The 12,723-nt window shown below is 54.8% G+C and overlaps 9 protein-coding genes across 9 annotated transcripts; 6 read left to right on the forward strand and 3 right to left on the reverse strand.

The window, feature by feature from the left end:
- Window positions 1–209: 209 nt before the first annotated feature.
- On the forward strand, window positions 210–846 carry PFLUO_LOCUS4248 (uncharacterized protein; the record flags this gene model as incomplete). Its single annotated transcript, XM_073781580.1, has 3 exons — window positions 210–245; window positions 305–388; window positions 454–846. The coding sequence occupies 3 exons, from the start codon at window positions 210–212 to the stop codon at window positions 844–846; spliced, it is 513 nt and encodes a 170-aa protein (XP_073638320.1).
- Window positions 847–2,155: 1,309 nt separating this feature from the next.
- On the reverse strand, window positions 2,156–3,534 carry PFLUO_LOCUS4249 (uncharacterized protein; the record flags this gene model as incomplete). The annotated part of the gene is made up of 2 exons (XM_073781581.1): window positions 2,156–2,959; window positions 3,013–3,534. 2 exons carry the CDS (start codon window positions 3,532–3,534, stop codon window positions 2,156–2,158), a joined length of 1,326 nt encoding a protein of 441 aa, XP_073638321.1.
- Window positions 3,535–4,079: 545 nt separating this feature from the next.
- Window positions 4,080–5,217, forward strand: PFLUO_LOCUS4250 (uncharacterized protein; the record flags this gene model as incomplete). The annotated part of the gene is made up of 2 exons (XM_073781582.1): window positions 4,080–4,138; window positions 4,185–5,217. The coding sequence occupies 2 exons, from the start codon at window positions 4,080–4,082 to the stop codon at window positions 5,215–5,217; spliced, it is 1,092 nt and encodes a 363-aa protein (XP_073638322.1).
- Window positions 5,218–5,694: 477 nt separating this feature from the next.
- On the reverse strand, window positions 5,695–6,234 carry PFLUO_LOCUS4251 (uncharacterized protein; the record flags this gene model as incomplete). Its single annotated transcript, XM_073781583.1, has 1 exon — window positions 5,695–6,234. The coding sequence occupies one exon, from the start codon at window positions 6,232–6,234 to the stop codon at window positions 5,695–5,697; it is 540 nt and encodes a 179-aa protein (XP_073638323.1).
- Window positions 6,235–6,390: 156 nt separating this feature from the next.
- PFLUO_LOCUS4252 (methionine--tRNA ligase mes1) lies at window positions 6,391–8,532 on the forward strand (the record flags this gene model as incomplete). Its single annotated transcript, XM_073781584.1, has 4 exons — window positions 6,391–6,527; window positions 6,584–7,240; window positions 7,297–7,910; window positions 7,967–8,532. 4 exons carry the CDS (start codon window positions 6,391–6,393, stop codon window positions 8,530–8,532), a joined length of 1,974 nt encoding a protein of 657 aa, XP_073638324.1.
- Window positions 8,533–9,354: 822 nt separating this feature from the next.
- On the forward strand, window positions 9,355–9,624 carry PFLUO_LOCUS4253 (uncharacterized protein; the record flags this gene model as incomplete). The annotated part of the gene is made up of 2 exons (XM_073781585.1): window positions 9,355–9,487; window positions 9,557–9,624. 2 exons carry the CDS (start codon window positions 9,355–9,357, stop codon window positions 9,622–9,624), a joined length of 201 nt encoding a protein of 66 aa, XP_073638325.1.
- A 334-nt stretch (window positions 9,625–9,958) lies between these two features.
- Window positions 9,959–10,544, forward strand: PFLUO_LOCUS4254 (uncharacterized protein; the record flags this gene model as incomplete). Its single annotated transcript, XM_073781586.1, has 2 exons — window positions 9,959–9,981; window positions 10,049–10,544. The coding sequence occupies 2 exons, from the start codon at window positions 9,959–9,961 to the stop codon at window positions 10,542–10,544; spliced, it is 519 nt and encodes a 172-aa protein (XP_073638326.1).
- Window positions 10,545–10,772: 228 nt separating this feature from the next.
- PFLUO_LOCUS4255 (uncharacterized protein) lies at window positions 10,773–11,501 on the forward strand (the record flags this gene model as incomplete). Its single annotated transcript, XM_073781587.1, has 3 exons — window positions 10,773–11,015; window positions 11,086–11,407; window positions 11,470–11,501. 3 exons carry the CDS (start codon window positions 10,773–10,775, stop codon window positions 11,499–11,501), a joined length of 597 nt encoding a protein of 198 aa, XP_073638327.1.
- A 458-nt stretch (window positions 11,502–11,959) lies between these two features.
- On the reverse strand, window positions 11,960–12,604 carry PFLUO_LOCUS4256 (uncharacterized protein; the record flags this gene model as incomplete). Its single annotated transcript, XM_073781588.1, has 1 exon — window positions 11,960–12,604. One exon carries the CDS (start codon window positions 12,602–12,604, stop codon window positions 11,960–11,962), a length of 645 nt encoding a protein of 214 aa, XP_073638328.1.
- Window positions 12,605–12,723: the final 119 nt, after the last annotated feature.

The following is a 12,723-nucleotide window of genomic DNA, read 5'->3' on the forward strand; positions in this document are numbered from 1 at the left end:
TCCCTCTCTCTCCCTCTCCACTCCACCTCACCACTTCACTAGTACTGCACTTCACTCCCTCAACTCTTCTTCTTCTTCTCAGCAACTACATACTCTCCCCTTCCACTATTCTCTCTCAAACCCAATCTCCACTGTTTCTCATCCTCTCTCCCGGTTCCACCTACTAAGATCCCCCGCCCGCTGTGATCAGAGATCCAAACCCGCCCACCATGAATCCGCACCAGCAGAACAAGGTGGACATCAACGTGAGCCACTGCCCACCTCCCTATCTGACCAGAATCACCATTAACCCATGACCCCCAAGTCCCTGAGCCCAGACGAGCAGCGCCTTCTCCGAATGTACGGCAAGATGCCCACCAAGAAAGACCTCCTCCAGAACAAGCTCAAGGTACGTCCTGACCCCCCTTCCCTCCCAGCTTCTTTTCATTCTAACAATCTGCCCTGAAAATACAGGAACGCAAATATTTTGACTCGGGCGACTACGCCCTCAGCAAAGCCGGCAAAGCCTCCGACGTGGGCGTCACCAGCATCGGGTCGCGCCACCCAGTCCCCGAGAACATCCCCCACCTGACCGCGACCTCGCCGGGCGCCAACAACCCCCCCGCAACGAGCGGCAACGGCGGCAGCATCAGCGCACAAGGAGGCCAGCAGATCCCCGGCAGCATGAGCGGGCACCCGGGCTCGGTCGGGTTCCAGAGCCGCAGTCCCGTGAAGGAGGGCAGCTTCCTGCACCGCAAGTCGAGTGCGGGCGAGGGTGAAACCTCCCCGACAGCCCAGGACAAGGATGGCAAGGACCCGAGTGTGAGTCCCCCACCCGCGAGAGAGGGTGTGCCCATCCGCCGGTGATTGGGAAGGTGGAGGGTGTATGGTTTTTCGGTTCAAAAGCCTGGCGCTATGGGATGTGTTTTTTCTTTGCGAGGAAGGGGTGCACTGCGGGACAGGGCCAGTGGAGGGTATTCATTGAAGGGAGATGGAAAATCCAGCCTCGATTAGTCGGTTTTTGATCTTCTTTCCCTTACCAGTCCCTCTATCATCATCTGCACTTTTGTTTTTCCCATTCTCATCATGTCTCTCATATCCGGTACCTTTTTCTTCATTTGTTCTGGCTTGGCTTGGCCTTTCCTGTGTTTTCTCCAAGTCTGTTGATCTCTTCCTTCTCTCTCGCAAAGGAAAATGACCGGAACTTTTGCAATTCTTGATGACCTTGTATTGATTCTCTTCTCTGCTGCCTGCCTGCATGCCTAGTACGTTATATGGTATTTTATTTCAATCATGTTCATACTCTTGAGGAATCACCTTCACTCCATACTTCCCATAAACTCGAAGAGGCGCCTATTGGCAATTTATCGGAAACTGGTAATCCCCCATGCAGTCTGACTAGATATCCTGTCAGGTCTAAAGCCGACTTCAATGGAACCCCCCACCCAACAAGATGTCAAGTGAGAGAGACCTTAAAAGAAATTGCATCTAGGTATCTTTATGTACACAGTACAGAAATAGCGAAACAAAGATTCAGGTCGCCAGGCAAGCTGCGGTGTAGCGTGGAGCAAGAAAGGGCAGTGTTGATTGATTAAAAGGAAGAACCAGACAAAAAAGGGGTATATGACACAAGAAGGGGATGGCAATGAAAGGAGTTGATGGTATCATCGGTCGTGACGAGAGAAAGGGATGTAGATGGGAGGGCGGCCTTTCCGGAACAGTGTATGACAGGGGAAGAAGGCGGATTTAGGGGAAAAGGGGGTGCTAGATAGATAGCACGGTTGTGCCCGGGGAATTGCAGAGCTATATGGGCAGGTGTTGTCTGTTGGGGCTCTCTAAGGGGGGCAAGTTATAATCGCACGCAGATGGCATCGGGCAGACGGGGGAGGCCAAGACCAATGGAATCGCGGTGCAGTGCGGAATGGAGAGGCCAGGAGATCATAGCCTGACGGACGTTGGTGAAGTCCTCTGTCGGTTGAGCACTGTGTCCTTGTCGACTGCGAATGATGACCAGGCCCGGGGTGGTGGTATGAGTGGTTGCCACGAGAAGGCCGATTGGGATTCGAGAGAGAAAAAAAAAAGGGGGAATTGTTGTGCCTGGTTTCCAGAGTCGTGTGTTTCTGTACGAAAAACCGAAAGTTGCGCAGTTGGAATCCCCCGCGGGCAAGAAAATGAATCAGTCGGTCTTCCAGTGGCCTGCCAGGCCATTGTCGAGATCATTGTGCTCCCCGAGCCACAGCTCAACTGCATAAAGAGCCATCGTGCATGGCAGGTTGACCCAGCGCCACAGATTCCCCCCACCACCGCCTTGACTGCTCCACCATTCACCGCTGCCGCCCATGGCCTGCGAAGCCGAAGAGAAATGTTGCATTAAGAGGCTGGTGTACACGGCGATGAGGATGGTCGGTGAGAAATAGCTCAGGAAGCCTAGCATTTGACCAGCCGCATCGTCATCGTCAATCGAGGCCTCCTGAGACAGAGCGCGGGCGCCAGATTCCCGGACCGCAGGGATGATGCGTGTTGATGCGTACAATACAAAAAGCCGGTACGCGAGCGAGATCAAAACGGATGGGGTCACGGCGCTGAAGACGGCTGTGATCACGTTGGCCGCCGCGTGGATGATCGATGGCAGCAGTGACAGCGCATGCATGAGCGTGGTATACGACGCCATGAAAATGGGCGGAAGCGGGGGAAAGTCTCCAGCCTGTGACGGCGACGGGATTTGCTCCATCGGATGGGATGGTTGGTAGTCCGTGAAGATCTGGTAGATGCAGAGCACGATGTAGGCGAAGAGCAGAGAGCTTTCTACCGGGTTTCCGCGCCCACTGCCTATCCCCCAGGCGCACAGGATGACGGCGCATGTGATTGAAACTCCGATCAAGGCGGCATCGACGTTAGAGATTTCGGGGAATTGCAAAACACGCCAGAGGAAGTAGACAGAGCTGGAAATGATCGTTGCAGAGAGAACTAGTAGACCGATCTGTGAATGGTCAGCTTGTGCGGCGTCTGAAGGGTGATGGGGGGAAAACATACCATCCAGCTGTCGCTCCGTCCGCCTCGATTCACGAGCCACCGGGTAATCTGGCCGGCAGCCTGGATGACCAGTAGACTGCAGAATCCTTCCGCCAACTGGAAGACGGGTGTCGACCAGCGTAGAAGTCTGTCCCAGTTACCCAGCGTCACGGTCTCGACCAAGCCATCGCGCCCAAAGAGCCATCCCTGCAGGGAAGAAAACTGGGCGCGGTTCCCCCTAAACGTGCGCTCTACCCAACCACCCGAGCTGTCCCCATCGGCTGAAAAGCGATTCAGTGACCAAATCAGAAGAATCGGGACGAGGATCCATTGCGTTGAGCGGATGACGACGATCACAGAGGAGCGGAACACCGAGCGCTCGGGGGTGGTGAGCTTCAGCAGGGAGAAGATGAAGTGGAAGATAGCCAGGGAGAGCGAGAAGGCCAGGCCACATGTCTTTCCGCCCACATCGAAGGCCAGTGGGATGGATGAGATGGTGACGGCGAGGAAGAAGGCCGACGAGCAGACTCGCAAGAGCCACATCGGACCGGGTCGCGCTGGGGAGACGCGACGGAAAGGCGGAAAGGGCGCCACGCAAGAAGGAGAGAAGACGACGCGATCGGACGGTCTGTTGGTGGTGGGATTCTTCCGGGGAGAGAGAAGATGATGATAAAAAAGAAGCAGTAAAGAAGACGAGAAGAGGGGGGGGCACACGACGGTATTTTTCTTTTTCTCCAATCGAGCTTATCTCTTCACGTGGGTAGGTTGATGCTCATTGGTGAGTGTCGTGGGTTTCCCCTGGATGAAAAAGAAAAAGCAGTGGTGTAGGTATGGAAATTTCAGGACCCTCTAGTGAGTGGCATTCCGAGAGACAGACTGGCGGTCAGCTCAGTTAAGGCACTTGCTCACTCAGATGGACCACGGCCCACTTTGGCGATGCTTAGGATGGGAGCTCTGCGGATCACGTGTCGCATTCCAGCCCTGCCCTAAGTTGCAACCCGTTTCATCCATCCAGCCCCAGCCCGAATCCGAATCCGCGAAAGCAACAGCTGCACAAGTTCATGCTGCGCTCGCGACAAGTCTTCAAGATGGCCGAGCAAACTGCAAAGAAGCTCAAGACGGGCTCCCCCTTGATCGGGACACACAAGTGAGGTTGGACCTCGCTATTGCCCGACAATTACTGACAACCGCAGCGGTCATTTCCATGCTGATGAGGCTCTGGCCGTCTATCTGCTCCGCCTGCTACCCTCCTACGCCTCCTCGCCGCTCGTCCGCTCCCGCGACCCGGCCCAGCTGGAAACATGCCACACCGTCGTCGATGTGGGCGGCGTGTACGACCCCGCCATCAACCGGTATGATCACCACCAGCGGACATTCACGACTACATTCCCACAGCATGCCACCAAGCTGTCCTCCGCGGGGCTGGTCTACATGCACTTCGGACGGGCGATCATCGCGCAGCACATGTCCCTGCCGCAGGACCATGCCGACGTCGACCTGCTGTACGAGAAACTGTACACGGACTTCATCGAGGCCATTGATGCCAACGACAACGGCGTGTCCGTGTATGACCCCACGTCGGTGGCGGCGGTCCGTCTCGAGAAGCGGTTCAAGGATGGCGGCGTCACCCTGGCCTCGATCGTGAATGACTTGAACAACCCCGACCCGACCAGCCCACCGGGCGAGCCCCAGGATGAGGACAGCCTGTTCGGCCGGGCCAGCACGCTGATCGGCAATGTCTTTGTGCGGAAGCTGCACCATGCGAGCACGTCGTGGCTCCCGGCTCGCACGACGGTTGGGTCCGCGTATAGCTCGCGACGCGAAGTCCATTCATCTGGGCGCATTATTGTCTTGCCGCAGGGTGGTGTTCCCTGGAAAGAGCACCTGTACAACTTCGAACAGGAGTCGTCAGCGGAGGAAGAGGTCGATCCGGCGGCCGAGGTGTTTTATGTTCTGTACCCGGAGAACGCGACAGAGGGAGCCAAGTGGCGCGTGCAGTGTGTCTCCGTCTCGGAGAGCAGTTTTGTCTCACGGAAGCCCCTCCCAGAGGCCTGGCGAGGCGTGCGTGACGAGGATCTGGATGGTGTGATGGCTGCGGAGGCCGAGAAGGCGGGCCAGGCTAAGATTCCGTCGGGGGCCGTTTTTGTTCACGCCAGTGGGTTCATTGGTGGGCATCAGACCAGAGAGGGCGCGATGGCCATGGCTGTCCGCAGTCTTGAGCAGTAAAGTGTTAGAATGCACACGATACGCAGTACTCAAAGAAAAGTTATGGGAATTTGGGGGTTATGAATTTTTTTTGAATTACATGATGATATCAAAGATCAAAGCACATCTAGGTACTTCATCCGGATTTCCATGGCAGTGTAACCGGATTCCTGCATTGAAAATCACTGTAGTGAAATTCCTCGTCCGTACTCCATGGACGAATGGATTGGCCCGAAGCTGGTTGCGCAGACGTCGTGCTGCGAACTGACCTTTGACGGGCGTCCAAAGGCAGGCGCAGGATATTCTTTCTGCAGATGTGGACTGGTCGGGTGTCCTCGGGAGCGTATTGGCCATAGTCTCGTATGTTCTCATCCAGTGGCATTTTCAGCATGAGTCGGAAATTCCGAGGGCTTCGTCTTTGGCGTCGCAACCCATAGACCAATATAAATCCGCGCGAGTCGAGCTGAAAAGGCTGGTGGTTGCTCTCGCATACTTAATTCAGCGGCGAACGTTCAACGAACTGATATCTTCAATACTGCCGGACCCATCACCCGAGGCCGACATATCCTTCGCGTCGACACGAGCGCCCAACATCTCCTCACGCTCACCCATCGCGCGCTGGATAAGCTTCGCCTTCATGGCAGCGCCCTTCAAGCGTTCGTCCACATCGTTGACCGCTTCCTCCGTGTTCGACATATCCAACGAAGCCGGGTCGACCAGCTCCAGAAGCGTTTGGAGGTTTCGGGTCAAGCGCGCGCTGTGCGCTGGAAGGGTGGGCATTTCTCCGCAGACGGAGGGATCCAGGATGTCCGATTCGCTGGTCGATTCATTGTGAGAAACTTCAGTCAGTCTCTGAGCCCAGACAAGGGCCTTGCCGTAAAGTCGGCCCATCTCGACGAATTTCTCGAAGCCCTTCTCGACGGCGAATACGCTGCCCTCGGTGTATCCAGCCTCTGTGCCATCCGCAGCGCCCAGATCATAGCCCTCTTGATAGAACTGCTCCTCGAGCTCTAGGAGGCTGTCGAGAAGGGACTCCATGGTGGTGGGTTGTGGATGTTGGAAAACAGACGGGGCGGGTAGCTCTCGTGAGTCGAGAGTCCCGGCCCACTTTCTTTCTTTGATTTTCCTTAACTAAGCCCCTCCATGGGTTAATTTCTTCCTCTTCCAACAACATCACCACCACCACCCACCACCATGGCCGCAACAGACCCCATCCTGCCCAAGGACGGCGAGCGGAATATCCTGATCACTTCCGCCTTACCCTATGTCAATAATGTGCCGCATCTGGGCAATGTCATCGGCTCGGTGCTGAGTGCGGATGTGTTTTCGCGGTATGACTCAAACCCTATCTACCCTCCAAAGCATCATTGCTAATTTCGCTCGTTAGCTACCACAAGGCCTGCGGTCGACGAACCCTGTATATCTGTGGTACGGACGAATACGGCACTGCGACAGAAACCAAGGCGCTAGAGGAAAAGGTGTCGCCGGAGGAGCTCTGCGCCAAGTACAATGCCATTCACCAGGAAGTGTACAAGTTCTTCGACATTGGCTTCGACTATTTTGGCCGCACTCCGACACAACAGCACACCGAGATCACGCAGAGCATCTTCATGCGCCTATACGAAAACGGGTGTCTAGCCGAGCAGACCTCCGAACAACCCTTCTGCGAACAGCACGGCTCGTTCCTAGCAGACCGCTACGTCGAAGGAGAATGCCCGCGGTGTCACTACGACGACGCACGTGGTGATCAATGCGACAAATGTGGCAATCTCATAGATCCCTTTGACCTGATCAAGCCCCGCTGCAAGCTCGACGGGGCAGCTCCGGTTCGCCGTGAGACGAAACATGTCTACCTCCTGCTTGATAAGCTGCAGCCGGAGATTGAGAAGTGGGTGCACTCTGCTATCGAAAAGGGTGCTTGGCCGAAGAACTCGCGCGTCATCACCGAGTCCTGGCTCAAGGAGGGGTTGAAGCCCCGTGGGATCACAAGGGATCTGAAGTGGGGCGTGCCTGTTCCGCTGAAGGGCTATGAAACTGGCAAGACGTGAGTCGGTTTTTGATTTTCTATCTAATTCTGGACTCCCGGCTGACACCTATTAGGATCTATGTCTGGTTCGAGGCTTGTATTGGCTATCCGTCCATCACAGCCAACTACACAAAGGATTGGGAGCAGTGGTGGCGTAACCCAGAGAACGTGCAACTGTACCAGTTCCTAGGCAAGGATAACGTGCCATTTCACTCCGTCATCTTCCCCGCTAGTCAGCTCGGAACCAAGGACAAGTGGACCATGCTGCATCATCTGAGCGCCACGGAATATCTGAACTATGAAGGCGGGAAATTCAGCAAGTCCCGCGGTGTTGGTGTATTTGGTACTACTGCGGAGCAGACCGGTGTGCCCCCGGACGTGTGGAGGTACTATTTGCTGAAGAACCGGCCCGAGACTGGCGATACGCAATTTGAGTGGCGTTCATTTGTGGAAGCCAACAACAGCGAGCTGTTGGCCAAGTACGGCAACCTGGTAAACCGGGTGGTGAAGATTGTGGCTGCCAAGTACGATTCGGTCATCCCCGAATTTACAGTTCCGAACACGGAGGTCTTCAATGATTTCCTCAGGGAAGTGACGGACTTGACCCGCCAGTATATTGATGAGATGGAAAGCGTGCACCTGCGCGCCGGTGTGCAAACGGCTATGAGGATTGCCGAAGCCGGCAATGGTAAGCCGTTTTCCCGAACTACTAGTGCCTCGTCCGAGTCATTGACATCTTGCTAGGTCTGATCCAAGCCAATCGACTCGACAACGCTTTGATTGCCAACGAGCCTGAGCTGGCCGCAGCTGTGGTGGGCACCATCCTAAACCTGATCTATTTGTTGTCTAGCGTGTTTGCGCCGTACATGCCTGCATCATCCAAGTCGATTTTGCAGCAACTAGATGCACCATTCCAACTAATCCCTAGTCCGGAGAGCATCAAGGACGGATGGAAGCCAACGGCGCTCAAGCCCGGTCACAAGATCGGCAAGGCGCAATACCTGTTCTCGCGGATCGATCCGAAGAAGGCGGATGAGTGGCGCGACATGTTTGGTGGCTCTCAGGCCGATCGTAAGAAGAAGGAAGAGGAAGCCGCTAAACTAGCAGCTAAGAAAGCAGCTAGTAAGGCGAAGAAGAAGGAGAAGAAGGACAAGGGTCAGGGCCCGGCTCCTCCTTCGGGTGGCGTCGAGGCATCCGCAAAGGGCGGTGCCAGTGCTGAGCGTCCTACTGTCGCGACGGAGAACAACGACGACGAAGCGGTCGAGAAGATCGCCGATGGTGTGTCTCAGGTGACGCTGCCGACGTCGTAGTCGCGGTAGATTTCATCGGGTGTGGGATTCTGGCGCATGATTTGAGTGAATTATGGTTGGGTATCTTTTGGGCATGGCATAGGGGAGAAATAGCTAAAGGATGAAGTGTTGTTTCCAATGATATCTAGTCATTAAATCTCCGGATGCCCCCGATATAGTTCGGCTGGAAGTTAGCGTACTTTTGGATTCAAACTAGGTTTCTTTGTACCATCGGCGCGGAAGTAGAGCCCACTGCCCCGATTGGTACGGGGCTTCGGCGGGCGGGACACCGGGGGACACGGCATCCCATCTGTTTGGAAACGGGCTGATTGACATCATGCGCAGGATTCAAGAACTATACCGAGGTCGTTATAGACATTCGCGGTTAGCCAAAGTGGACAGGTAGGATGAGAGGGGCTCACGAATACCAATCACAGCTGGTGGAGAAATCTCCTGGCCCCAAGGTTTAGCCGGGGGCGGCCCAGTAGTGAAGGCTTTGGGGAGATGTCGGGTTGCTGTGCTGCACGGGCTAAACCCGCCGTTCCGGGAGCGGTTAGGCGGGAAATAATCGAGGGAGGGGGGGAGTCGGTGAGCACTTCACGATGCAAAACTTGGATTGGAGATCAGGTTGGAGGTGCTCGTGACCGACTCCCTAGCAAACAATGTAGATTAACGATGATTGTGATGATGACCATAGAAGAGGTGGAATTAGAGATATATAAAAGGGGGCCACGATCCAGGGAATGGATGTAGTTCTCTGGTTCCTTCTGCACAGAGCCAGAAACAGAAGTACCTTATTCTGCCTTCATCTTGATTCTATCTACCATCTACTACATACCCAGGATGGACCAATCCAAGAAGGACACCAACCAGGGCCTCAACCCCGAACCGAAAAACCTCGAGGACATCCAAGCCTACCAGAAGAAGTGGGACGAGCTCATAAAAGACACAGATAGGCAGATTAAGCAGATCCGAGGTATGTATAGAACTATCTATCTATCATATGCAGTGTGGCGCACTGACAGGTGAGTGAATGACTGTATAGAAGAAGAACGCCAGGCGGCCCTGCAGCAGGCGCAGCAGCAGCAGCAGCAACAGAAGGGGTCTCGATAGCGGACTTCATTTACACGACGAATGAACTAGAGTTGGAGTTTTTTTGGGGGGGATTTTATGGATTATTGTTTCAATGCATCGTTACAGGAGACCAGGGAATCGGAACCGAGAGAGAAGAAGTAGTTTTGGAATACACTAGGAATTGACAGGGATTATTATCGATCGTCCACTTGTTCGTATCGGAGGGGCCTAAACGAGTATCGCCAAAAAGGGGCAACGGGGGAACACACTTTTGCTGTTTGACACCACCATCCCACTAGTAACTAGTCAACTACTCCTCATATTAACGAGCAAGTGGAGTCTGTATCCCTTGCTGTTACTAGAGCATGTCATCATGAAAGTCGGTCAACAACACCCGTTAGTCCAATCAGAGCCACTCCCTCCCTCCCTTTCTGACATTGAATCGACACTAACAAACTCACAGCCAGTATGACGATGAGGGGACCCTCCCACTCCGGGCCACCGTCCAGAATGCCACCGTCCTGCTGAGCGGGGCGCTTCTCGCGGCCCTCGCGGCGTTCGTTATATGGCAGGTGTCCCAGCTGCGCCTCCGAGGCCCGGTCTTACCCCGTCCGCTGGACACTGCCCTGCGCTGGGTGACCGCCATTCTCACCTGGTGCAGCCGACAATGGTTTATCGGCTCGCTGGTCACCTCGCTGGTCATGCAGATGGTCATCCTGCCGTGCTTTGAGCAGTGGAGGGCGGGGGATAACAATCCGAATGCACCTGGGTCCCGTGCCCCGATATTGACATGGAATCATAATAACGAGGGTCCGGCTAAGTGGACGGTTGCGGTCGATGACCCCGAGGCCCTGTTTCTGACTCTGGCGGCGATGCTGGGACCCGATAGAGTGCCGATGAGTAAACTCGAGTCGATCATGGCTGAACATGCGGAAACAACCACGACCACAACGGGGTGAGGGAAGAATGAGCCGGGATTAATTTGGCCCTAGACAGATATATTAGGAGGATATACTATTGAACAACAATGTGTTTGTCTTTCCGGTGCTTATCTAGCAGTGTCGGTATAGTTGAGTCTGTTATGCTTTTTCAAGCTTCTCCTGCCTCAGGCATCAACAGAGCTTCCCATCCCCCCACGTCGCACTGACTCACTTGGCCGGATCAACAATCCCTCCCCCACTATCATCATGTCCGCCGAACCAGAAAACCCGTCCCCCGCTGAATTGGCCGCCCGTGAGCGCGATGAGCAAGACCGCAAAGCCCGCGAAGCCGCCGAGCAGGCCCAGCTGCCCTACAAATGGACGCAGACCATCCGCGACGTGGACCTGACCGCTCCGATCCCCGCCAACATCAAGGGCCGCGATATGGAGGTGGTGTTGACCAAGACCAAGATCCGCGTGGCGATCAAGGGGCAAGAAGCGATCATCGAGGTGCGTCCTGGCCATTATTAACTCTATACGCACCGGTGGAAGGGAAATGCTGAATCTACATGGTGATTAGGGCGACTTCCCCCACCCGGTCGTCGGTGACGAATCCTCCTGGACGCTGGAGACCACCCCGACCCCGCCGGGCAAGGAAGTCAATATCCATCTAGACAAGGTGAACAAGATGGAATGGTGGCCCCACGTCGTGACGACCGCCCCGAAGATCGATGTCAGCAAGATCACGCCGGAGAACTCGAGCCTGGGCGATTTGGACGGCGAGACCAGGGCGATGGTCGAGAAGATGATGTATGATCAGCGGCAGAAGGAGACGGGCGGGATGACGAGTGATGAGCAGAAGAAGATGGATCTCCTCAAGAAGTTTCAGGCCGATCATCCAGGTAGGCACTCTTTTTTGTTTTTTGGCAGAATATGGGGTGGTTTACTAACTAACTGTGTACAGAGATGGATTTTTCGAATGCCAAGATGGGTTAGGACAGATACCAAAACAGAGTGTATGAAGTATGAATCATGAATTGTCTTGTCCATAAAGATCTAGAATGAGCCTAATTGCACGTCCCCCTATGGTGACTGATGCAGGGCTGAATTCGACACTGTCTCAATACCGTCTACTGAGCCACAGGCTGACCGGGTCACTACCCGCGGGAATTAATTTCAATATTCCGTCCTGAACTCTGCTTCACGCCCATTAGGTACCGTAAAATTCGAAGAGAAAGAAGGCAGCTTCATGTATGTTCTACAGTCCCATCGAGTACATAGAAGTTGCATGGTCATCGCGTCATATGCGTGAAAGAGTCACAAACAAAAGGAAGATATGGGAATGCTAGGTCGAAGATATTCCAGGATAGACACCGACCCGAGGATCATTATTCGTTGGGGAGAGGGTGGCTGAAGGCGGCAAAAAAAGAGAAGTGAAAGGAAGGAAGGATGTTCTAACGACTCTCCCAGGAAGTTCGTCGATGGCGCCGAAGGGACTGGTCGTCCGCCTCAGAACGAGCAAGACGACCGTGATGCACACCAGCTACCCGAGCCAACGGCGGCGGGTTGATAGCCACCGCCATCGCAGACGACACGGACACGGAGCGTGAGCGAGAGAATGCCGCCGAATGACGCGGGGAGTACGGCGGCGGGGGCGTTTCCCTGGTTGCCGTCGACGTGTTCCCGTAGCTGCTCGGAAAAGAGATGGCGGAAGAGCCGTCCGAGGTAACTTCTTCGTCGTAGAGATTCCGGCTCTTTTCATCGGTGGAATATTCGGACGAAGAGACCGGCGGGTCACGCATGTGAGCCTCGAGGGTTTTCTCGTGAGAACTCATGGGCCGCGCCGTGTACTGCGGCAGCGGGACCACATTGGTGTATCCGGAGTCTGCCGCGTGGGGCCCGTGCTCGGTGCCAATCTCGTGGTCGACAGCGCGGCGGACAAAGTCGCCATCAGCGGAGAGGATGAAGCGGCCGGTTGGCACTCCGCTGTGGGTGTGGGTTGAGCCCTGGGAGACTTGCATCTCTCGGCGTGAAGAAGAAGAGGGTGAGGCTTTGTGGTTGCAGACGAAGCAACCGCAAAGGTTGGAGAAGAACGACATGATTGAGTGATATAGAGAAAAAGATTAAAAACGAATTTGAGAATGTGTTGTGCCGTGTAACTATTCCGAAAAGAAGGCTAGAAGCGATTGACTTGTTGCATGTCGCAGCAATCGATGAT

The sequence above is a fragment of the Penicillium psychrofluorescens genome (assembly GCF_964197705.1).
Source record: "Penicillium psychrofluorescens genome assembly, chromosome: 3".
NCBI classification, from domain to species: domain Eukaryota; kingdom Fungi; phylum Ascomycota; class Eurotiomycetes; order Eurotiales; family Aspergillaceae; genus Penicillium; species Penicillium psychrofluorescens.